The 23,542-nt window shown below is 43.2% G+C and overlaps 1 protein-coding gene across 12 annotated transcripts in view; it reads right to left on the bottom strand.

Annotated features, from left to right (window-relative positions):
- The window catches only part of LMNTD1 (lamin tail domain containing 1), a 221,718-nt gene that overhangs the window by 67,377 nt on the left and 130,799 nt on the right, over window positions 1–23,542 (bottom strand). For 11 of the 12 annotated variants that reach the window (XR_014539395.1, XR_014539396.1, XM_083575219.1 and 8 more), the window contains one exon: window positions 20,609–20,697. Coding sequence is in view for 9 of the 12 variants with exons in the window: in XM_083575219.1 (XP_083431345.1) it covers window positions 20,609–20,697 (89 nt within the window). In the remaining 3 variants the exon portion in view is untranslated. Of the gene's footprint in view, window positions 1–7,282; window positions 7,459–20,608; window positions 20,698–23,542 lie in introns of all 12 variants that reach the window. The other variant, XR_014539397.1, reaches the window with a different exon arrangement.

Raw genomic sequence — 23,542 nt, 5'->3', positions numbered from 1 at the left:
AATTAGTAAGTGTCTCCATCTCCGGAACGCTTCGTGAATGGCGAGTAGTTCTCGGTCATATACCGTGTAGTTCCTCTCGGATTTGTTTAGCTTACGCGAGAAGAAGGCACACGGTCTCCACTCCGACTTACTCTTCCCCGGCTGAAGAAGCACCGCCTCCACCGCCCGGTCTGATGCATCAGTTTCCACTCTCATCGGTTTTTGTAGATCCACATGCAGGAGCTGTTCTTCCGAAGCGAATGCCCTTTTCAATTCTTCAAATGCTTGCTCCGCCTCCGCCGTCCAAGCAAATTTCTTCTTGCTACTGAGACAGTCCGTAATGGGAGCCGTTAAGTGGGCAAAGTTCTTGATGAACTTACGATAAAAGTTCCCAAACCCTAAAAATCTTTGCACATCCTTTTTCGTTTTCGGTGTCTTCCATTCCAGCACCGCCTGGACCTTGCTTGGATCCATGGCTAATCCTTTGTCTGACAAGCGGTACCCCAGGAATTCCACCTCCTTGGTGTGAAACCGACACTTCTCCAATTTCACCCACAGCTGGTTAGCTTGCAGTTGGCTCAACACTTCCCTGACGTCCTTTACATGCTGCTCCTCATTCTCGGAATATACTAACACGTCATCTAGGAAGGCCACGCAATTCTTGTAGAGCAGAGGTCCCAGGACGTGGTTCATGAACGATTGAAAACATGCTGAGCCTGCTTGTAATCCAAAGGGCATAACGAGATATTCGAAAGCCCCCAAATGGGTGAACATGGTAGTCTTCCATTCATCCCCCTTCCTTATCCGTATCAGGTTGTATGCTCCCCTCAGGTCCAGTTTAGTAAAAATCTTTCCCTTCCTCACCCTGGTCAAAATGTCATCAATCCTGGGCATAGGGAAAGCCACTGGTTCCGACACGGCATTTAGGGCCCGGTAGTCCACGACCAATCTCGGTTTATCCGTGTTTTTTTTGTCCACAAAAAACACTGGGCTGCCCCCCACCGCTCTGGACTCTCTGATGAAACCTCGCTTCAGGTTTTTATCAATAAACTCCCTTAACTCCTGCATCTCCCTGTCTGACATGGCGTACAGCTTGCCTACTGGGAGCTGGGCCCCAGGGACTAGATTGATTTGGCAGTCAAAGGCTCTATGCGGTGGTAGTTTGTCTGCTTCCCTTTCGCTGAAGACATTGCTTAGGTCAGCGTATTGTTTGGGCACCTTCCCTTTGTCCGTTACTTCCATCCCTGCTAGGAAGGCCTTTGCCCCTTCCGGAGCCTTCCCCTCTTTGCAGTGTTCTAGGCAATGTGCCGACCCAAAGGAGACCACTCTCTGATGCCAGCCCACTAGCGGATCATGCAACGCTAGCCAGCTCATCCCCAAAATAATGGGAGCCCCTCCCAAGGTGGCCACATTGAACGCTATTCTTTCGGTGTGCCTGGCCACCCTCATTACCATTGGGACGGTCTGTAGGCTGACTTCTCCTCCCAACAGCTCCCTCCCATCGATCGTGGTCACCTGCAAGGGGTTACTTAAAGGGATGGTCTGTATCTGGTGTTCAGCTGCAAACTCCTTACTCATAAAATTACAGGAGCTGCCTGAGTCCAAAAGCGCCTTTATCTTTAGTGGGTGTCCGTTTGGCAGCTCTAGCAACACCTCTATCACTAGAGCTGGTCTTGGAGGTTCCGGCGTGGGCACTTTTACTGCTCCTTGGCCTGGCTGCTGTGCCCTGACGGTGGCAGCCAGGCGTTGGCTTTTACTTGCTCCTGGACTTCCTCCTCCTTTCCCCCAACAGCTCCCGCCATCCCTTGCCATTCCTTTCTTTGTGGACAGACTCTGGCAAAGTGACCTGGCTGCTGGCAGAGATAACATTTCTTGGCGCTCTTCCCCTCCTTCCGCCCTTCACTGGGATTTGAAATTGCGCGCGCACGCGCTGTTCCAATTTCCATCGGCTCCCCTGGCGGGAAAGTTGGCTCCGGAATCTCTGGAATGCGGAAATCCCTCCCACGCTCCCCTTTCCCTTCCCGCTTCTCCAAGGCTCTCGCCTCCTGGCGCGCTCCAATGGTGAGCGCTGATTTGGTCAGCTGGTCCATAGACTCCGCCCTGGGCGCCCGGGAAAGTTCGTCTTTCACCGCCGAAGAAAGCCCCTCTTCGAAAAGCATTTGAATGGGTTCCGCCGATAGATCCCACCCCAATTTATGGATCAACATGGTAAACTCAGTCCAGTACTCACGGACAGATCGGCTCCCCTGTTTGCAAGCCATCAACTGTCTGCACACCACTCCCTGCTCAATGTCGCTAGAAAACATCAGGTCCATGGCGCGAAAAAACTTCCTCGTGTCCTTCAGGACGGCATTATTCCCTGCCATCAGGGGTCTAACCCAGTCTCTTGCCCCCCCTTCGAGATGGCCCACCACAAACGCCACTTGCGATTCCTCGTCGGGAAAGTCGTCAAACTGCAGATTGAGAGCATACTGCATCTCTGTCCTGAAGGCTTGATAGTTCCTGGGATCCCCCCCAAACTTCTGCACCAATCCTGGCATCTTTCTTGCCAGTGGGGTCCCTTTTGCCTTTTCTACATCCTGCGCCCTCCTCTCCTCGAGCCTCGCCGTTTGCAGCGCTAGCTGGACCTCCAACACCCGGTACCTTTCCTCCAGGCTTGGACCCGCTCCAGCTCCTCCTGCTTCTCTGGTTCCGGCTGGGTTGCTCATGATGCCCCTCTGCACAAGCTGCTTTCAGGGACTGTCGGATTGCTGTGATGGGATGATGAGCTGCTTGTGCATAAAATCCCTAGTCCCTCAGAGTTTGGCTATGTACGCAAACCTCTGTCTGTAACAGAGCTCCTAAGCATGGCTCCGTCAGTCGCTGGTAGAATCCGACAGTGGGCGTTTACGGAATTTCTTCCAGCATAAAAGCTCCTTAACGGAAACCCGCCTTCTGGACTCTCGGCGTGACAGTTTCCGGCGAGGAGTGGGTGTCCCTATAGGAGGTCCTGAAACCTCCCCACTGTTTTCGCTGGAAGTGTCTCTGAGCCATCCCGCCGACTCACTTTCCCGTGGAGCTCCTTCCCTCCCCCTGCTGGTTCCCTCCTCAGCTGATAAGTCTCTCTCAACCTCTGGGAGTCCCTTCACCTCCTGTTCTCCCGATGGCAGTTCCCTGACAACCGGTTATAGTGTTTGTGGGAGTTTAGTGCCAGAATTTATGTTTATTTTAGCTGGCTGGTTACAGTGGTACCTCAGGTTACAGACGCTTCAGGTTACAGACGCTTTAGGTTACAGACTCCGCTAGCCCAGAAATAGTACCTCGGGTTAAGAACTTTGCTTCAGGATGAGAACAGAAATCATGCAGCAGCAGCGCAGCGGCCCCATTAGCCCCATTAGCTAAAGTGGTGCTTCAGGTTAAGAACAGTTTCAGGTTAAGAATGGACCTCTAGAACTAATTAAGTACTTAACCCGAGGTACCACTGTATACTGTATTGGCCCGAATATAAGGCACACCGCAAATAAGCCGCACCTTTAAAATTCAAGGCTTATTTGTGAGTGTGGCCCACCCCCCCCGGCACTATGTTGCTAAGCCAGTGCTGGGGGAGGCTGGGAGCGGCCGGTGGACTGTGCACGATTGCCCCGCGCTCCCAGGCTGTTTCCTTGGGGAGGGAGCTATGCCACTTTGTGCGCGGCCCCCCCCTCTTCCCCCTCCCTCCTTCCTTACAGCAGCTCACGCACTGCTGTCCTGGACTGCTCTCTGGGGGGGGGGAGCCATGCCACTTTGCTGGGGGCCTCCCCCCGCTCCCTCCCCCTTTCTTAGGCAGCTGGCGGAAGCTTGGGAGTGACGGGCAGGCAGCACACTGCTGCCCTGCGCTCCTGGGCTGCTTCCTTGGGCGGGGGGGGGGGAGCCATGTGGTCGAATATAAGCTGCACTTTCACGGCCTGAATTTAGAAAAAAGTGTGGCTTATATTTGGGTCAGTACGGTAGTTTATCTGCTTTGTTTTTAGAATATTTTAGTTTGTTTTACATTGTAACCACAGTGGGATTGCATTTGTTAGAAATACTTTTTTTTAAAAGGTTCTGTATACACTGAGAGGATTTGCTTTTTTCACAGAGAATTTGATACTGCCCTGCAATAGTATGTCATCTTGTCTGATTATGTGTTTTGCCTCTAGGCCAAGCTTGAGGGTAAAGGTGCTATGTGTTAAGTTGTGGGTGAACATATCAGACGACATAGCGATTCTTCAGGCAGCTCTTGTTTATTCACAGGCCAGAACAGAACTGAGCTGATGGAGTGGCATACAAAGGATTCACAAGTTAAATCAGTGATGATAGATTGGGCAAGAGATGTAGGACATAACATAATGTTTGAGGATTGGGAAAGATTGTGGAAGAAGGGGGTCAAGTTCACTGCATGTACGGTGTTAAAGGTACATACTGAAAACATAATGAAAATGTTGTATAGATGATATCTGACTCCTGTTAAATTAGCAAAGATTTAACACAATTGTGATAATCTATGTTGGAAATGTAAAGAAAAAAAGGTACTTTCTATCATATGTGGTGGACTGCCCCAAGGTGAAAGACTTCTGGGAAAAGATTTATAATGAATTAAAAAAATGTTGAAATATACATTTATAAAGAAACCAGAAGCCTTTCTTCTTGGAATAACAGGTTTGGAATTGCCCAAGAAAGATGTTAAAATATTTTTGTATGCCGCAACTGCTGCTCGAATCTTATTAGCTAGGAACTGGAAAAAACAAGAAGTACCAACAGTGGAATGGATTTTTTGGAGCTAGCCGACCTGACTGGAAGAGTCCGTGACCAGAAGGAGGAAGAGTACCAGGAAAAATGGATGAAATTTAATGACTATTTAATTAAATATGTTAAGTTAAATTAATTGGAAAAAGCTTGCAAATACCAGATAGGCTTAGGATTTAAATATGTAATGTGATGAACTAATATGTTTAATGCGGAATTGGAAAGAAAGAAAGAAAGATGTGAAGTGATTAAGTTAATTTTATACGAATACTGATTTGGAAAACCGTTAAAATGAAATGCACTGAAATTCAACCAGGCGGATACGGGGAAGTCACTTAACAATGTTAATTAGATTAGTTTTAATAAGGTTATGATTATGCTTGTTTGTTTTTTGTTTTTTGTTTGTGTGTTTAAAATTTTGTGAAAATCAATAAAAAAATTCGGAAAGAAAAAAGAAAAAAGAACAGAACTGAGCTGAAGGGTTCAGCCAACCAGCTTATATAGAGCTCAAATACAGTGCAACAGTAACAACTTTCTGTAACTATCCAATCACTGAATGTCACTTTCCATTCCTTATTTGCATATGTGGACCTGAGTGAAAGCTATCTACAGTATCCCCCTGCTGGCCCAGGGTGAGAACTTCAGTACATAACACTATGCTTCAGCTTAGACACTGTGGCTCACTAGGAGCTGCAGGTTGTACAGAGGGTGCTATGGGCAGCACAGCTAACAACCTCATGCACTCATTTTTCCCATGTGAACTTGAGTAGGTTGAATAAAGTTCTTCAAAGGAATAACAAACTTCCTGTTACCATCCCTTACAGCACCTCCCCCCCCCATTTCTGTCTTTCATGAATGTAGCCAAATGTCCTAACCACTTTGTCAGGCCTCTCTTCCTAAATAATATTGAACTCTACCAACATGGCCCGACTTGGAATGGGGCAGCGAGTTGAGGGTGTGTCCATACATTACAGAATCTCCTTGGAAGTTACACAGTTCTTCCCTGCAGCATCGCTTCCAGGCAGCTTGTTACAAGTATGTGCAGCCATTCACCACCCATGAGAAAATAAAGAAGTATACATTTCCAGGGCACCTTTTAAAGTGTGGCTAAACTGTCTCTCAGGAGCTGGGGCCAATTCCTGCTCTCTCCAATACTGTTCCAGGCTTCAGCCAGTTTTGGACTCACACATGCTAAATATAATACTTAAGAAAAGCCATGAACTGGAAATATAACAACCTACCCCAATATGCCCACCCCTTTTTCATTTAGTGTAAACAGGACCTATTCACCTAGAGACTTAATGAAGCAAATCTAGTGATGCGCTTGGATGTGCAAAATGGCCCAAATGGTAACCAACGTGTGTCTATACAGGCAACTCCCTATTTATGCAGGGATTACCTTCTAGCCTCCTGCACATTTAGGGAAATGTATGTAAATGGGGAGGGACGTAATGGTCAGGGGTCCCTTTACCTTTTATGTAAATGGAGAGCACCCCCACTGTGCCTCTGGCTCGTGAGGAGACCCTCCCTGGAGCCCTATATGCTCAGTCATGCATGAACTGAATGTACATAAATGGGGGGATGCCTGTATTTAATAAATTACTGTTTTGTTTAATTTGATCCTGACCTTTTTTTTTAAAAAAAAAATACATTCACTGGAACAGGACAAATTGTTATTGATCTTTATTTTCTTGATCTGATCTTGAGGGACCTAGCTGGATAATTCAGTTATCCAATCATCAATATTAGAATTTAATGTAAATATATTACAATTCATTGCAAATCATCAATGTATAGTAAACAGCAAATGATTTTTTTAAAAAACCGTTTTTGAAGTCTCTCATTATTTAGATAGCTTAGTGTCCACTTAAGACTTCAATGTCTTGAGCAGGCTTCCTCAACCTCAACCCTCCAGATGTTTTGAGACTACAATTCCCATCATCCCTGACCACTGGTCCTGCTAGCTAGAGATCATGGGAGTTGTAGGCCAAAAAACATCTGGAGGGCCGAGTTTGAGGAAGCCTGGTCTTGAGAAAAAGCCCCTCTGAAAATAATGGAATTTATTTCTGAGTACAAGATTGAAATGTATTTCCACCCATGGTATTATACAACCTTAGACTTATTTACATAAAGAAAAGTTCTCTCTCTCTTTTGGGTTTGTCAATAAGTTGCATAAAGTACATCAATCAGAATGACAGATGGCATATTGGCTAACACAGATCCCAATCCATTATTTGTAATGAAGGCAACAGGATTTTTTGCATGATGAAAAAGTAGCACTTTCCCATATTTTAGTTGGCATTGTTTGTAGGTAACTAAACCTATTCTGAAGAATATTTTTTTCTCTAACAGGAAAAGGTATCTTGAATTTCTTATGGTAGCATATTAATCCTATGAACAGCTAAGTAGATGAAATACCATTTTCAAGCAGGGTTAAAAAGCCAAAACTATATTTTTGGTTTTTCACTTCAACTAAAGAAGTAACACACATTTTGGTTTTGTGTGGATTACTGATCCTACTTTTTAAACTACTAACATCTGAACCAGTACTGAATGGTACCTTTTTTGCTGACTTTGGAGATTAATGATCACAATTCTCCTTTAAAAATGTTTTTACATCACCAAGTTGCCTTACAAAGTTGGCTCTCTTTCTTTGCATGTTCTAAGAATAGATGACTGGATGTCTCAACCTGGGGCCTCCCATTGTTCATAAGATTAAAGTACTCTTTTCTCCGCCTAAAGAAACATAAAATTGCAATACAATTGTGAGTAGCTCATTGGGAAGTGGCTGAAGGAGAGAGGCAGACTGGGCTAAGGATTCTGGATTTTGTTGCTGCTGTTTGAACTGGAGAAATGAACCCATTGCTACTGAAAAGCAATGGCAGAGCATGACACTTTAGTTACATGTATCAGGACCTGTTTATGTCCCATCTAGAGTAGTATGAGCATTGCCATCCCATAGTTGCTTTCAACTGTTCTAGGTTGTTGTTGTTTAGTCGTGTCCGACTCTTCGTGACCCCATGGACCAGAGCACGCCAGGAACTCCTGTCTTCAACCGCCTCCCGCAGTTTGGCCAGGCTCATGTTTGTAGCTTCGAGAACACCATCCAACCATCTTGTCCTCTGTCGTCCCCTTCTCCTTGTGCCCTCCATCTTTCCCAACATCAGGGTCTTTTCCAGGGAGTCTTCTCTTCTCATGAGGTGGCCAAAGTATTGGAGCCTCAGCTTCAGGATCTGTCCTTCCAGTGAGCACTCAGGGCTGATTTCCTTAAGAATGGATGCGTTTGATCTTCTTGCAGTCCATGGGATTCTCAAGAGTCTCCTCCAGCACCATAATTCAAAAGCATCAATTCTTCGGTGATCAGCCTTCTTTATGGTCCAGCTCTAGGTATTATCTGCAAATTCTGTTCGTGTAATTGATGTTTATTTCATGGTTACAAAGTAAACTAGTAATTCTGCTTCTTAACAGGGGGTGCAAATCTACTTAGCCACATTAGAAAATTTTGTAGATGTTTCTGGTGGTAGTCTAGGAGCAACTATGCTTGTCAGTAAACAAGCTGTTGTAAAAATCACGACCAGTGTCAACTCCGGGCTTGGGAGGGCACTTAGACAAGAAACCTCCACGGCCCTCCCTCCTCTCTCGGTGTGGCTCCCTCCTCACCAGCAGGTTTGTAGACACTTGCCAATGGGTGAGTGCCAGTGGGTACTGAGGTGTGACCACTTGGAAGATGCACAAGTAGGCTGATCCTTGACGCCAGATGGGGCCTTAACCCTTAAGTTATTCTCAAGGAATCTGACTGTTCATGGACTCTCCCATTGATTGCTCTTCAGGTAGTAATTAATAATAATAATAATAATAATAATAATAATAATAATAATATTTATACCCTGCCTATCTGGCTGGGTTTCCCCAGCCACTCTTGGATACTAGGGGCTCCAAACTTGCAATAAGTCACAGTCTGCTGGAAATTTGGTTGAGAGGCTACTGTCTGGTAAATGGAAGCCATTTGATTCACATGATTTATTGGTTTTTCACCAAGATTTGAACCAGTATCTTCCACACATCATTTTAAACCATGTGAACAATAGCAGAAGCAGCTTCTCTCCCCCCCCTCTCTCTCACACATGTATCAGTAGGCATGGCCCTTTACAGTGTACAAGAGGACAAGTTCCTGCCCCGAGGAGCTTACAATCTAATATTTGGCACAAAGGAATGGGAGGGAAGCAAAGGCAGGGGTAAATGGAACAGAACACATGATGGTTTCCATTACACATACTTAGGCTGAGTTACAATCAAGCACGAAAACTAGTGAAAAATACATGAGTTAAAAGCTTCATAGAAAAGGTGGGTCTTGAGGAGGGGTGTGAAGGAAACAAGGGAGGTGACAACTCTGTGAGGCAGAGCCTATTGAGGGAGCAGATGATCTTTGGATGGTTGAGGGTAGTGGGTCTGAGAAAGTGATGATCACATGCAAGGATGTGCTTGGATAAAAGTAGTGAGATACTTGTGGTGTGGCAGGGAAATAACAAATACTATGTGCTGGATCTGGGAGCAGAAAGGAATACAGTGTAGGAATTTAAGATGGGTGTCAGTTTATCAGAGCAATGAGAGGTAAAGGTTTTGGCAGCAGAGTCCAGAACAGAAATGAGGGGACCAAGGTGGAAGACCCAGAATGGATAGGATTCCAGTCATTAAGACAGGACAGGGACCCAGGTTTTTGCTGAAGGTACAGGTAGGAAGAGGTTTATTTGTAGGGGGTGCAATGCTGTATAGGGAGAAGCAAAATGACTGAATATGGAGACAGAGGACAGAGAAACCAATATGTATGAGGAGAGGAGAACTTTGGAGTTAAGAAGTTTGGTCTCAGGCATACTGAGTTTGAAACAATGACAAAGCATCCAGTGAGACTTACTAGCCTGCAAGTTGGATATGTAGAACGGGAGGGGAAGGAGGGCAGTTTAGGGGTCAAGGGGCTGAGCTGGGGGTCATCTCTGTAGACACAGGTAACTGAAAGTCATGGGATTTTATGAGGTTGCCAAGGAATATAGTGGAGTGAGGAAAATAGCAGAAAGCTGCTAACAGAGAGACACAGGACCCCAACATGGAGAAAGAAATACGAGAACACAGAGCTTTCCGTAACTGAAACATTGGAAGATAGGAAGGAAGAAAATCATAGGAGCACAGAATTGTGGCCAGTTACAGGTGCCACATAATACCCATTCCACATGTGAAAGAAATTATTATTTCGATGTGGTGGCATCTACACTTTGGAACTCAGACAAACATCTCACCTCTTCCCCTTTCCTCAATATCTGATCAACCCAAAACATGTCTCCGTCACAAAAAATTTGAAGCAAGCTTGAATTTTAAAACTGCACATTTAAGATAAGCAGCTGCTGAATGTTACCTTTAAGGCCAATTTAAGCACAGGAAAACTGTTTCTTAACATTTTTAAACCTTAAGTACAAAACTTATCCACTTCTAGAGAAAACAAAGATCTCTAACAGGAGGGCTATTTCAGAAGGCTATTTCAGAGTCCTGTCGAGAAGAAAGTGCTGGCCAGGCTTTCTTCTTGGCACGAGCCTGACTGGTCAACCCTTTTCACAATTTGAGCCCATGCTAGGGTTCTTTAAGGTGCCTGGTATTAGACTTAGACTACAGGTGGGTGTTACCCTTATACTAAAAAATAACCTCCGGACCTAACGATCCCTCATGACCAGTCGTTCGCTTTCCTTGCTACTGAGCTGTCAGCGGCACAAAGTGTTAAAGTTTGTTGGGTCATATAATTTTGACCCACTGAGTCTGCTGCAACGGCCCTGCAATAAATTTGATTTATTGCCACTCCGACAAACTTCAATGGCGCCCACACATTTCCACTCTGCGCGCTGCCACTCTCCTCAGTGGCCGGATAATAGCAGAGTTCACACGCAGTATAAAATGGTTTGTCTGTGTCAACGTTGAATAACTCAGCTCGACACCAGGCTTCTAATCTAAAACTCTCTATTTAGTAGCATTCAAAACAGAAAAGAGAGAGAGTCCCACCTACTCCCCGCCCCCCCGGGACGATCTCTATCATCGCTTCTGCATGTGCTGGTTTTCGGATGATCCTGGGATCTTACAAGTAGTTGTTTATGGCTGGCCTGATTGAGCATTGCTTCTTCTTGTTAGCACCACTGGAACTCCAGTTATTTCCAGACCCTGGGGATCACTGGAGGACTGGTGATTCCTCCTGGCAATTCGCCTGGTGCGCACTGGATCACCAGTCCTTCCTCGCCCCCAGAATCCAGTCAACCGAAATTCCTGGCTGGCTCACCAAACTGTTATAAGAAAAAAAAACTGCCCCTTTTCCCTTATGGGGTATTCAAGAGCCCATATAGAGTCCTTAAGTGGGTCCCCTATTGGTATGAGAAAATAACAGAGGCCAACCAGAGTATATTGAGAAACAAAGTGGCTACTAAGTCTGATCTTTATTAAACTGTTGCAACAGGGTCCTCACTCACCACATGCAGGAGGGAGGAGAGAACCCAGAACAATGGTGTGCAAGCCCTTATATAGACTTTTGAAGCTGCCCACCCTGTAGCCCAAGACCACCCCCCGAAACATCATATATACATCACAGAAGAAGGCGGTCTACAGCGGAAATCCTGTTTGCCAGGATACCTGATAATGGTCAGGTAGGTTTGTGATGGTTAATAGTTTAGTTCCCAAATCCAGGTCACAGGCTCACCCTATTCATACACAAATACGCCCTTAAGACAGGATTTGTAAGCAAAAGACAATGGGGAGACTTTCCCATTTCATTTCTCCTTGCAGAGAAATATTTGAGGTCAATTTGGGAGAGTCAAAATAGCTTCAGGATAGCTCTCCTATACTATTTCAGACACGTGGTTTATATACTTATATGTTTGCCTTGTACATTTATGAATACTTTATTTATATTTAAGACCTTAGAATTCTTATAACACTGGTTTACATTTTTTTGAATTTTTTAATTAATAATCTTACTGTTTTATTCTGTTTGTATACCACTTCGAGGTTTTCTACAATCAAGTGATACATACAGCTTAGGAAATAAATACATTAATTTTTTAAAATTGTATTAAAAGGCCTGGGAGGAGAGGGGGGAAAAGGAATTTCCCTGGTGCTAGAAAGACATTAAAGCAGGTTCCAGGCAAGTCTCTATAGTGAGACCATTCCATGGAGAGGGCTCTAGGTGAGAGCAGCAGGGTTGTCAACCCATCAAATGAGACAGCAGAGGAAGAAGAGAGGGTTGAGGCGGAAGAAGCAGGGAAAACTAGGCAAAGAAAAGGAAGAGGAGAGATCAGAGCAGATGGTGTCCGTTTTTACACTGAAGAAGATGGCAAATACTATATTTAAGCAGACCATAAAAATGTTGAGCCCATTTGCTTGGCCTGTTCTATTGGGATAGCCACCATTAGCTTGAACTAAATGGGCTAATGCCATAAGAAAAAGCAGTTGTGTGATGGTCTTTAGAACACAGAAAAAAATGCATCCATTGGGTTTTTGACAACATTTCTTGGAGTTTTATGAAGAAAAATCTTCAGGGGATGGGGGTTGGTCAAGGTTTTGGAAATGGTATAGGTGCAATTTATTCAGAACAAAAGGCTAAACTAATTGTCAACAATGTGGTGACAGAGGAATTTAAGATAGAGAAAGGGACACGACAAGGTTGCCCAATTTCCCCACTGCTTTTTATTTCGGTCCTAGAGGTTCTGCTAAATATGATCAGAAGGGACCAATTGGTCAAAGGTATACAGGTCGGAGCCAAACAGTACAAATTGAAAGCATTTGCAGATGATTTAGTACTGACATTACAGGAGCCAGAATCTAGTACTAAAAGAGTATTGGAATTGATTCAAGAATTTGGTCAAGTTGCAGGATTTAAGTTGAACAAGTTAAAAACTAAGGTTCTTGAGAAAAATCTAACACCGATTGAGAAAGAGAGGTTTCAGAAGGAGACAGGTTTAACATTGGCTAAGAAAGTAAAATACCTGGGGGTTAATATGACCGCTAAGAACTTAAATTTATTTAAAGACAACTATGAAAAATGTTGGTCAGAAGTGAAAAAGGATCTAGATTTTTTTTTTTTAAAGAATGGCAAACTGCCACATGCAGCGCCTTACTTGGATGTGTCTGGAGTCTTGGAAGCTTGACTACCCTACGTTCTCCTACAAATGGACCTTGAGCTTGTTTGGAGGTTCCAACAGGGGAGCGCAGCTATCGTTATACCCTTGACCGAAGAACGGTACACTCCTTCTATCTGGGATGGTCGTCCTCTTCCACCGAGCGCGCAGCTTCGGGAGGGACGCACATGGAGCGGTGAGGGAGGAAGGGGACACCCGCCTAGCCAGCCAGATCAGCCGAATCAACCCTGGCGATCAATGGGGTGACAGATGTCGCAGCCAGATCGCCCTCACATCCTTATGCGAGGATTCCTGATACAACAAAACGCAATAAAAAAGAGAAGCCAAAATGAGAAAAAAGATAAGATTTTGGAGAAGATAAAAGAAGGGGAAAGGAAACTAAGATCAAAACCAAAGTCCAAAGAGATTTTGAGAGAAATCAAATTATACCAAACACAATATATGGAACTGATGAATCAAGAAATAGAATGGAAAATTAAACAAATGAGACAAAAGACATTTGAATCAGCAGACAAATGTGGTAAACTATTGGCTTGGCAAATGAGGAAAAAACAAAAATTAAATACGGTTACAAATCTAGAAGTGGAAGGAAAGAACATATATAAGCCAAATGAGATTAGAAATTGCTTCCAGAGATATTTTAAACAATTATACACACAAGGGCCGCAGAAAGAAATGGCAGCAAGAATACTCATCGCAAAGTATTGGAAGACAGAAGATCTACCCACCGTGGAAGAATGGCAGATGAAGGTTATAGATTACATGGGACTGGCAGAAATGACCGGCAGAATCCGAGACCAGGGAAAAGAGACAGCGGAAGAAAGATTGGCTACTTCTTGAGAACACAGACATTTTGGATCTAGAAGGTTTTAACAATGTTTTTGGGTGGCATGCATATTTGTGGTATGATAAGGTCAAAGCACATAAAGCATTTAAAAACCATATTGTCAGGAAAGCATTGTTCAATGTTTGGATAAGATATAAAGACTTACTTGAAAATAAAACCCCAAGGTGGTTATCATCAATGGAAGCGAAGGCTCAGAAAAAGCTCAATATGGAGGCCAAATGGCCGAAATATTGGGAGATTTTGGAACAAGAAGGAGATAAATTGAAATTGCAGAGTTTTGAGAAACTAAAAGATAAAGTGCGAGATTGGCTTCATTATTATCAAATAAGGGAGGCTTACAATCTGGACAAGAAAATTGGCTTCCAGGTGGAAAAATCAAAATTGGAAACAGAACTGTTAGATCCCAAAACTAAGATATTATCAAGAATGTATAACTTGCTGTTGAAATGGAATACTCAGGATGAAACGGTTAAATCTGCTATGATTAAATGGGCACAAGATGTTGGACATAACATTATGTTTGCTGACTGGGAACAGTTGTGGACCACAGGTATGAAATTTACAGCATGTAATGCCTTAAGAGAGAATATTATGAAAATGATATACAGGTGGTACATGACACCAGTTAAGCTTGCAAAAATCTATCATTTGCCCGATAATAAATGTTGGAAATGTAAAGAAAATGAAGGTACATTCTTTCACCTTTGGTGGACGTGCCCAAAGATTAAGGCTTTCTGGGAGATGATCTATAATGAAATGAAAAAGGTATTTAAATACACCTTCCTGAAGAAACCAGAGGCCTTTCTCCTGGGCATGGTCGGCCAATTGGTGCCAAAGAAGGATAGAACTTTCTTTATGTATGCTACAACAGCAGCAAGAATGCTCATTGCAAAGTATTGGAAGACACAAGATCTACCCACCCTGGAAGAATGGCAGATGAAGGTGATGGACTATATGGAACTGGCGGAAATGACTGGCAGAATCCGAGACCAGGGAGAAGAGTCGGTGGAAGAAGATTGGAAGAAATTTAAAAAATATCTACAGAAATACTGCAAAATTAAGGAATGTTAGATTGATGTTGGAAGGAAGTTAAGTGGCTTTAGCAGTAATGTTACAAAGGAGTATGCAAAAATGGATTGTTAATAGGTGAGAATGTTAAGTTATAATATATTAAGATAAAGGATTAAGATAAAAACAAAGAGGGAAAGGATTTGCTGAATTAACTAATTGAACTGGAATACAAAAAAGGGAGGTGTGAGGAGGTCAGGGAAACAAGCAAATGAAATATGTGACATGAAAGGATTGATTTTTTTTCTTTTTTAACTGCTTTTTATTTATTTTTCTGTACCCTGTATTTCTTTGTATTTTTGCATTTCTTCTTTTTTTTCCTTTTTCATTTTGTAACCCCTTTTTTTTGTAACCTTTTTTGAAACTTTAATAAATATTTATTAAAAAAAAAAAAAAAAGAAATGCGCTGCCAGCTGGACTTCAGCAGTTTACAGGCCCATACGAAAACTCAATGTGTGCTGAATTCTGCATGTACCAGCAGTTATCACATGGCCAGCACCGCTTGAAGCGCTCGCAGCTCACAGCCCATGCACCATGCCAGAGCTGACTGCAGAAATGGGCCAGAACATCTCTGGTCCAATCTAATCTCATTCTCTCCTTATTTGAGGCATACGTTATAGTTCACAGTACTCCATCTCTCTATGCTTGATACCCACAGCTGCTCCCCCAACTTATTATGTACAATCTGCCGTTCTATCAGTGATCAACAATCAGACTGACTACTGAACCAGACCTCAGCATAGGTTGGGACTGAACAGCTTGGCGGTGGTGTAAAGTATTATTCTCTGCCACCCCACCCAAACATCTTCCTGAATTTCCTATCTGTTTAGGGTTGCTATACATCCAGACATACACAGAATACTGCTGCAGGAAGCAGTGTCCAGGAGGAAAGCGGCCAAAATGTCCGGGAAAATCCAGTTGAATAGCAACCCATGTTGGCAGTGCTGTTTTTGGTGGGTGTAATTTTTTAAAAAGCTCAAAAACGTATTTTTTTGCGATTTTGCCGAAAAAGTTCAACAAATTTGGGCAAAACTGAAAGAAAAAACTTTTGTGTCTGGATTTTCATTTTTTAAAATATGGCAACCCTCTAACTGTTACATTCTGAATTTTTCTTCTGTCGTCATGTGGACCAGCAAGTTAATATTTATAACACCAAAGATGTGATACTCAAGAAGTAAAATGATGCCCCAGATTCACTACTGTGATGTAAAGGCAAATGCACACATTATAAATAGGCCTCAGTATGTAAATATATGAACATATTTACCACCTGAAGGTATTTCTGTCCAAAAGCATTAAGGTGCCACACACACTAAACATACCACTAAGCAGCATGGAATTTTTTTTAAAATATGCAAGCACCATCATACTAACTGCACTACAATGCCAAGAATGTCATCAGTAGCAGCAAAGATAACATACAAGGAATTCATATGTCTATAAATAAAAATACGGGACTGAGGAAGAGAAAAATTCAGCTAAGAAGAAAGGTGCATCTAATACTTCAGGCAACTCCTCTATTTCAATTCTGAAATACATGCCAATGTCTACACAAGTCTCATTAAGTCCTCTAAGAGGAAAATCTATGCAAAAATTAAGCTGTTTGGCTTAAGTAAAATGATAAGTACCCTCCAGATAATCCCATCACTGACAGAATCTTAATCAGATTTATGGCCCCAGAAGTACTCTCTATCATCTCAGCATACTAAGGTTATACACCATTGCCAACCAATATAGCAGATGGTGTGGCAATCTATAGCTGACTATTGCAATGGGGCCTTTCCCCAATTAATAGTCCCCCTCCATCCAACCTCTGGGAATTGCATACGTATTGCTGATTCTTTTCTTGCTGCCCTCAAATCCTATGCTTCTATAGCTAGATTTCAAGCACGTGATCCCAGTGATCACAGACAGGAGGAGGAGTTATGCTAGGACTAGAGTAGACCACGTCATTACTGAGGAGGCAAGTTTAGTCACTGTCTGAAAACTATCCCTGCCCTGACCAGAAGGATACAGGTATCAACAAGGGTGTCCCACATGACCTTAAGGTGCTGCTGTGCAATGCCAGGACAATGATTCATAAGACCACTGCCATCCATGACTTGATCATGGATGGAGGACTTGACCTGGCATGTGTAACAGAGACCTGGTTGGACATGACATGTTCTTGCCATTGCTTGTCCGCCAGGTTTCTCTTACACACAGCAACCCAGGTCATGTGGGGAAGGGGATGCAGTGATTTTTAGGAAGTCATTAGTTTGCACCAGGCAACCTACTGGGGAGACCCAGTTTTCTGAGTGCATGTTCTGGAAGTTGGACAATAAGGGCAGTACAGGATTCCTATTGGTGTACCGGCATCTCTGCTTCCTGCCTGAGCTGCTTCAGGTTGTGAAGGATGTTCTCCTGGAGACACTTAGATGGGTGGTCCTAGGGGATTTTAACATCCATGCTGACACACCCCTACAAGTGGCCGCTCAGGACTTCGTGTTTCTGAGGGATTGGGTAGGCAGTTGTGGGGGACTCCCTGGTCTTGAATGGGCAACTATGCTCCTGAATGACCAGGTGCATGCACAGCCTGGGAGTCATTTTGGACTCACAGTTGTCCATGGAACAACAGGTTAATCCTGTGTCCAGGGCAGCTGTCTACCAGCTCCATCTGGTACACCAATTGAGACTCTACCTGCCTGCGCACTGCCTTGTCAGAGTGGTACATGCTCTGGTTATCTTCCGCTTGGCCTACTGCAACGTACTCTATGTGGGGCTACCTTTGAAGGCGACTCAGAAACTACAACCAATCCAGAATGCAGCAGCTAGACTGGTGACTGGGAGCAGCTGTTGGACCATATAACACTGGTGTTAAAGGATCTTTACTGGCTCCCAGTATGTTTCCAAGCACAATTCAAAGTACTGGTGCTGACCCTTAAAGCCCTAAACAGCCTTGGCCCTGTATACCTAAAGGAGCATTTCCATTCCTGGACACTGAGGTCCACCTCCAAGGGCCTTCTGCTGGTTCTCTCACTGAGAGAAGTGAAGCTACAGTGAACCAGGCAGAGGGCCTTCTCAGTAGTCGTGCCCTCCCTGTGGAACATCCTCCCATCAGATGTCAAGGAGGTAAGTAACTATGCAACCTTTAGAAGACATCTGAAGGCAGCCCTGCAGAGGGAAGGTTTAAATGTTTGATGTCTTACTGTGTTTTAATTTGTTAGAAGCCACCCAGTCAGATGGGCGGCATATAAATAAATTCATCATCTAGTGTAGCTTGAGTGTTATGAATCTGTTGCAGCACGTTAGGCTAAGTGGACTTTTCTTTGGTCTACAGGGCCAGCCTTACTAGGCCATAGTTGGTCTGCCAGTTGCTGAGGGCCATACCTCAAACACATTAAATGCCTCACACATTAAAACTCTGAAGCACACACACACTTACACTATGGCCCAGTTTGGACAATTATGTCAGCTTAATAGGCTGATATCCTGCATCCTGCAGGATCCCTAGACTATAGTAAGTCAGGAAGTCCCCAAATGGCCATAGTTTCCCATTTGGTTTGAACTGGGAAACTATTGTTACCAGGTTCAGAACAAGCCAGGATCTTAAACCATATTTTAAAACTGATTTAAGTTACCAGCCTGTTTGGAACCTGGCATCTATAGTTTCCCAGTTCATGTAAAACAGGAAACAATGGCTAATTGGAGACTTTCTGGCTTATTGTGGTGTGTCAAGAAAGAAGGTGGGAAGGACATCTTCCAAAAACGTTTTATGTAATATACATACATATAGATCAATTATACAATATATTTCATGCATCTAAGCTAATATTTGTTAAGATTTAATGCCTACCTTAAACACTAAGAATAATTGCACTCCTAGTTCAACACAAAACTAAAAAATGAGGACTGTACTATGAAAAGCCAGTGTGATGTAGTGTGTTTTCTGGACACAGCATCCTTAGACCAGCCACGATCTCTCAGGTAAGGCTGTTGTGAAGATTAGATAACCCCACCCTTACTGCTCTAAGCACCATGTGCCCCAACCAAATACCCACAGGAAACCAGAGATGTAGACTGCACAGCTGCTGCCAGCCACTCACTATCAGCCATGGAAAGCAGAGGGTACCAGCACAGGAACACGTCTGGACTATGGGGTCCATAGTGCTGAACAGGGCAACTGAACCCTGAAATGCTAGATGTATGAATGTGCCCGTTGCCAGCTACATCAAATATTTCTAAGGAATCCCATTGGTTTGTAATCCATTATTATTATGTTAGCTCTTTAAAGACTAACACAGCTTTTGTGGGATAAGCTTTTGTAGGAATAGGCTCACTTTGTTAGATGCATCAGATGGTCTGGTACACAGGCATGCCTTTCCACTTTGTGGAATTGCATAGAGACTACGCAACTGGGGTTGGCTATAAATTCAGAGTTTCTTTAGAGCAGTGTATCTCAACCTATTTCTGACTTTCCCCTTTCAAACATGTTTTCTTCCTGTCACACCCCCTGTCCTACTGGTAGAAGGGTAGCTATTTAAATGTGGGTTTTTTTTGTAAATAGAACAATTTAATTCATACCGGTAATTTTTATAATTTATACAAAAGACAGTTACATAAAAAATTATACTTTAAGTACTTCTCGATCAATGTGACCCTTGTGCTTGATGACCAGAAACAAGCTTTTTTATATCTAGTTCTATTGCTGTGAGAGATAACCACATCATGCACCTTGCTGTGAGGGATAACTGCACCCATGGACTTGCCCGTGACAAACGAGATGCTTGGTGCACGCAGCGGAGGAGTGCAGAAGTGGGAGGGAGAAGGAAGCGGAAGCGACACTGACACAGAGTGTGCGTGGTGCTCCATCCACTGGGAAGCACAGTCACTTCTCTGCTTCTCTGTTTTTTATTTTCTTCATTTCTTTTCTGTTTTATTTTCTCAGTCACTTCTGTTTCCTTCACTTCTCACTTCCCTCTGTGGCCCCATGTCTCATGCTATGCGCTCCCCCACCCCCCATTTACACGATTATCACCTGCGACCCCCTTGGAATATCCTGGGGGCCCCCAAGGGGTAATTTGGCCCCCGGTTGAGAGATGCTGTGTTTGAGTTTATGTTGCAGGAAAAGATCTGCTTGATGATTAAAAAGTGAGATGATGTTTCTCCACACACAGGTATATTGAATCAGAGACTTGCTGCACCATTTTGCCTTCACTCAAAACTTGCTCACTTCTCTTCTCATTCGGACCCTGTCCTTTCTTGGCATGCAGCCATTCACTGGCTTCCCAGCTCCCTTTGCATCCAACACATACTTGTCCTTAGCTTTAAAGCTCTCTGTGGCAGATGCCATTTTTTCTGTCTCCATAGCCTTATATGTCTCAAATCTTCTCCTTTAGCTCCACAGCCCTCCTCTCCCCAAAGATGCCTTGCTCCCTTGAACAGCTCCATCCATTCATTCTCTGATGCTCAGAACTCACTCCTAAAACACCTGCGTGCTGCTGCATTTCTCTTTCTTCAAACTCAAATAAAAACTCATTTTTATCAATAAAAAAGCCTTAGGCTCATGACTTTTAGTCTTCCATGTGACAAATGAAATCAATCCAAAGTATGTAAGTGAAAAAGCATTTGTTCACCTCTTGTTACCTTTGTCTTTCCCATTCCTCCTCTCTGCTGATTTGCTACTTGTTTTCCACTTCCCTCCCTCATCTACACACCCTCTTTTTATATTGTGTAAGCTCCTTGAGGCAGTGAACTGATTTTGTCTTTTTTTGTTGCCATGCACTCTAAATCTTTAATAACAATCAAACATGTCATGGTTACTTACTCCTGCTGAACGAGTTGGTCTTATTCTGTTTTTCATGTTACTGTCTTCTGCTGGCTTTATGCTATGACTACTTCCTGGGCAGAGAAGGCCTGTGGAGAGAAAACAAAAGCAAACTTATGTGCACTACTTTTAAAAGAAAAAGAAATGGGGGGGCGGGGGGGAGAGATACTGCCTTTTCACTAACATTATAGCAGATCTTTAAATATATATATTTTAAATAAAATTCCAACTCCTTAGGATTTAAAACTTGTTACTAATGTGTACATCTATTCAAAGGTCCTAATGCCTCAAAAGTATATTTCTGATCTTTAAAACAGAATAAAATTTTATTCTGGTTCCTTTAAAGACTGTTATAAATCTTTTAACGTTTAGCAAACAAGTCTGCAACAGAAACTATATTTAAGCACATTTATTTCCCAATAGGCTGAAGATAACCATTTTCATTTTCATTTCCACCTGCCTCTCACTGTGGTGACAGTTGGGTCTATGGATGTGTCCAGAGTACCTTCTAATCCTGTTTTGTTAGATGAATGAATTTTGAGTAATGTAGACAGGTTTGCAAGCAATTTACCCTAATACAATGCATTTCTATACATTATTTTCACAAATATATTCATTTCATGCACACTTCCCCCTAATATATGTATTTTTGTAAACACTGGTTGGCTGGAGAACTGCATCGCATAATTTGGATAAGTGAGAATTTTGAAAGATGGCTGTGTTTCAGTTCTTATTTTGTTTTGGAAACTGCAAATTTGATAAATCTGGTTTTAAATAAGAACAGAATCCAATTTCTCCCTCATCCCTATTTCTGAAACAGAGGGCTTGAGCAAGTGATTGCCATTCAATTCCAGGTGCTCTTGGAAGAGGCTGCTTATCTCAATTCAGGCCTGGGTTTAAACTTTTTGGTGTAGAAACTGCCTTGGTAGATAACCTATGCTGGGAGAAGAACTGGGGGAGTTCAATATCAATGAGATAAAAAAATGCAACTGGCAATAATTTAATTAGCGCTTAAAAGTGAATGTGCCATGGATTGCCGTCTCCGTAGTTCTGAATAGCTATGATCTGTACATATAGTCTTAGCACCTGCTTTGTGGTGTCCATAGGCTTCAGTACAAACTAAACAGACAAATTCTCTTAAATAAAGCCATTAATCATTGTTTTCTTGGACTCCAAGTTACACAATGTGGCTATAAAACTGCTGGTAAATATAGTAGATACGCAGAGAAAATGCAGTATCTTAATAGCCACATATTTCAAAATCAACGATCTGCCAAATGATCATTAATAGCCACAATGCATTTCAAACAATAGTGAATTATTTGCACTGAAATAAAAGAATAATGATTGTATTTGTCTATTTGTTCTCTACAGAAGGAAATATACATTTTGTTATGGGTTTCTATGAAGACTTGCCAGAAAAAAGAATCACTACAGCTTCCAATACCCAGTGAAACAATTTTGTAGCATCCTTGTTATTAGCTCATAATGTGGATTAAAAACAAAACTAAGTTAAGCACTTTTAGGCAGCATTAGCTCTCGGTAGGAAAGAATGGGGTGCAATGTTAAATACAAAATAGCAAATTTAAGTACTCAAAGCATTTTACAGCACCTACATTATCACAGTAAACATTACAATAAATTTGTACAGTGGGTCCAGGGGCGATCTACTCTGAAATGGATCAACTGTCAGGGTCCCTAATCCCAGAGGGGGCCCTGAGGAAACTTTGGTCCAAATTGCTTAAAGGTTCTAGGTCTAGTAGACCCAATTTGAGTCGTGTGACTCAAATTTATTATTTTTTTGTTGCATGTTTTTTAACAATCCCAGCGTTTGAGAGTAAGTAGCACAGAAAGGTGTGGTGATCTACCATGGAACAGCCCCATTGAAGAAGATATCAGTGGTTAACCAGACTTTGTTGCTGGTTGCGAAGGGCCCCCCATGACTGTTCAAGCTTCAGAGCCCCCAAAATGTAGGCCCACCACTGGATGGGTCAGCATTATTGTGCAATTATGCTGAGAGAGAGTAGTTTGCCTAAGGCTATCTTGTGAAGTCATAATAGCTGAGGCAAGATTTTAAGTAGTTTCTTCCAGTTCTCACTATAACAGGTAGGGAGTGCTGAACTCTCTCTCCACCTGATGCTTTCTGCCACAACTTGTCATCCCAGGTGATTTCTCCTCAGCTGAGTTTGATTCTGTCCTCAGGACTAGTTGAGGAAAATGTCTGGGTCAGAGGTTAGGGGGTTGGGGGGAGAGCAAAGGAAGAGATTAAAACCTCTGCACCCACAGCCTTTCTACCCAAAATCCCACTGGAAGCATTTGAAAGTAGTCCAGATCTGCTGCTGACACCTGTAGTTCCACCCTGAAATAAGGCAAGAGATGCAATAGGCCTAGGCCAGGGGTCAGCAGACCTTTTCAGCAGGGGGCCGGTCCACTGTCCCTCAGACCTTGTGGGGGGCCAGACTACCGGACTATATTTTTTGGGGGGGAGAACGAGTACCTATGCCCCACAAATAACCCAGAGATGCATTTTAAATAAAAGGGCACATTCTACTCATGTAAAAACATGCTGATTCCTGGACCGTCCGCGAGCTGGATTTAGAAGGCGATTGGGCTGGATGTGGCCCTCGGGCCCTAGTTTGCCTACCCATGGGCTAGGCCCTCCCCACTTTCCCACATGCACAGCAGACCCTGGTCTGAACTGCAGCTTAATTAACAACTAGGCCAAGGTTCCAGACCAAGAGACCATTGTATGTAAATGTTGGACTGCTCCTTTAAATCTGCTTGAGCTGTATTGGAGAAAACAATAGTTGAAGTGGCAACCTACACTCCTATTGTTTTCTGCCCAGGGAAGTCTTCTTATGGGAGAATTCTGGAATCGAAAAGCATCTTGTGAATTCTCCTAGATATCTGGATACCACACCTTTACCCAGGTCT

This window comes from Podarcis filfolensis (genome assembly GCF_964270895.1).
Source record: "Podarcis filfolensis genome assembly, chromosome: 10".
In the NCBI taxonomy this organism is placed as follows: Eukaryota; Metazoa; Chordata; class Lepidosauria; order Squamata; family Lacertidae; genus Podarcis; species Podarcis filfolensis.
Note: the sequence above shows the minus strand (reverse complement) of the source record. Positions and strands in the feature narration are given on the sequence as shown.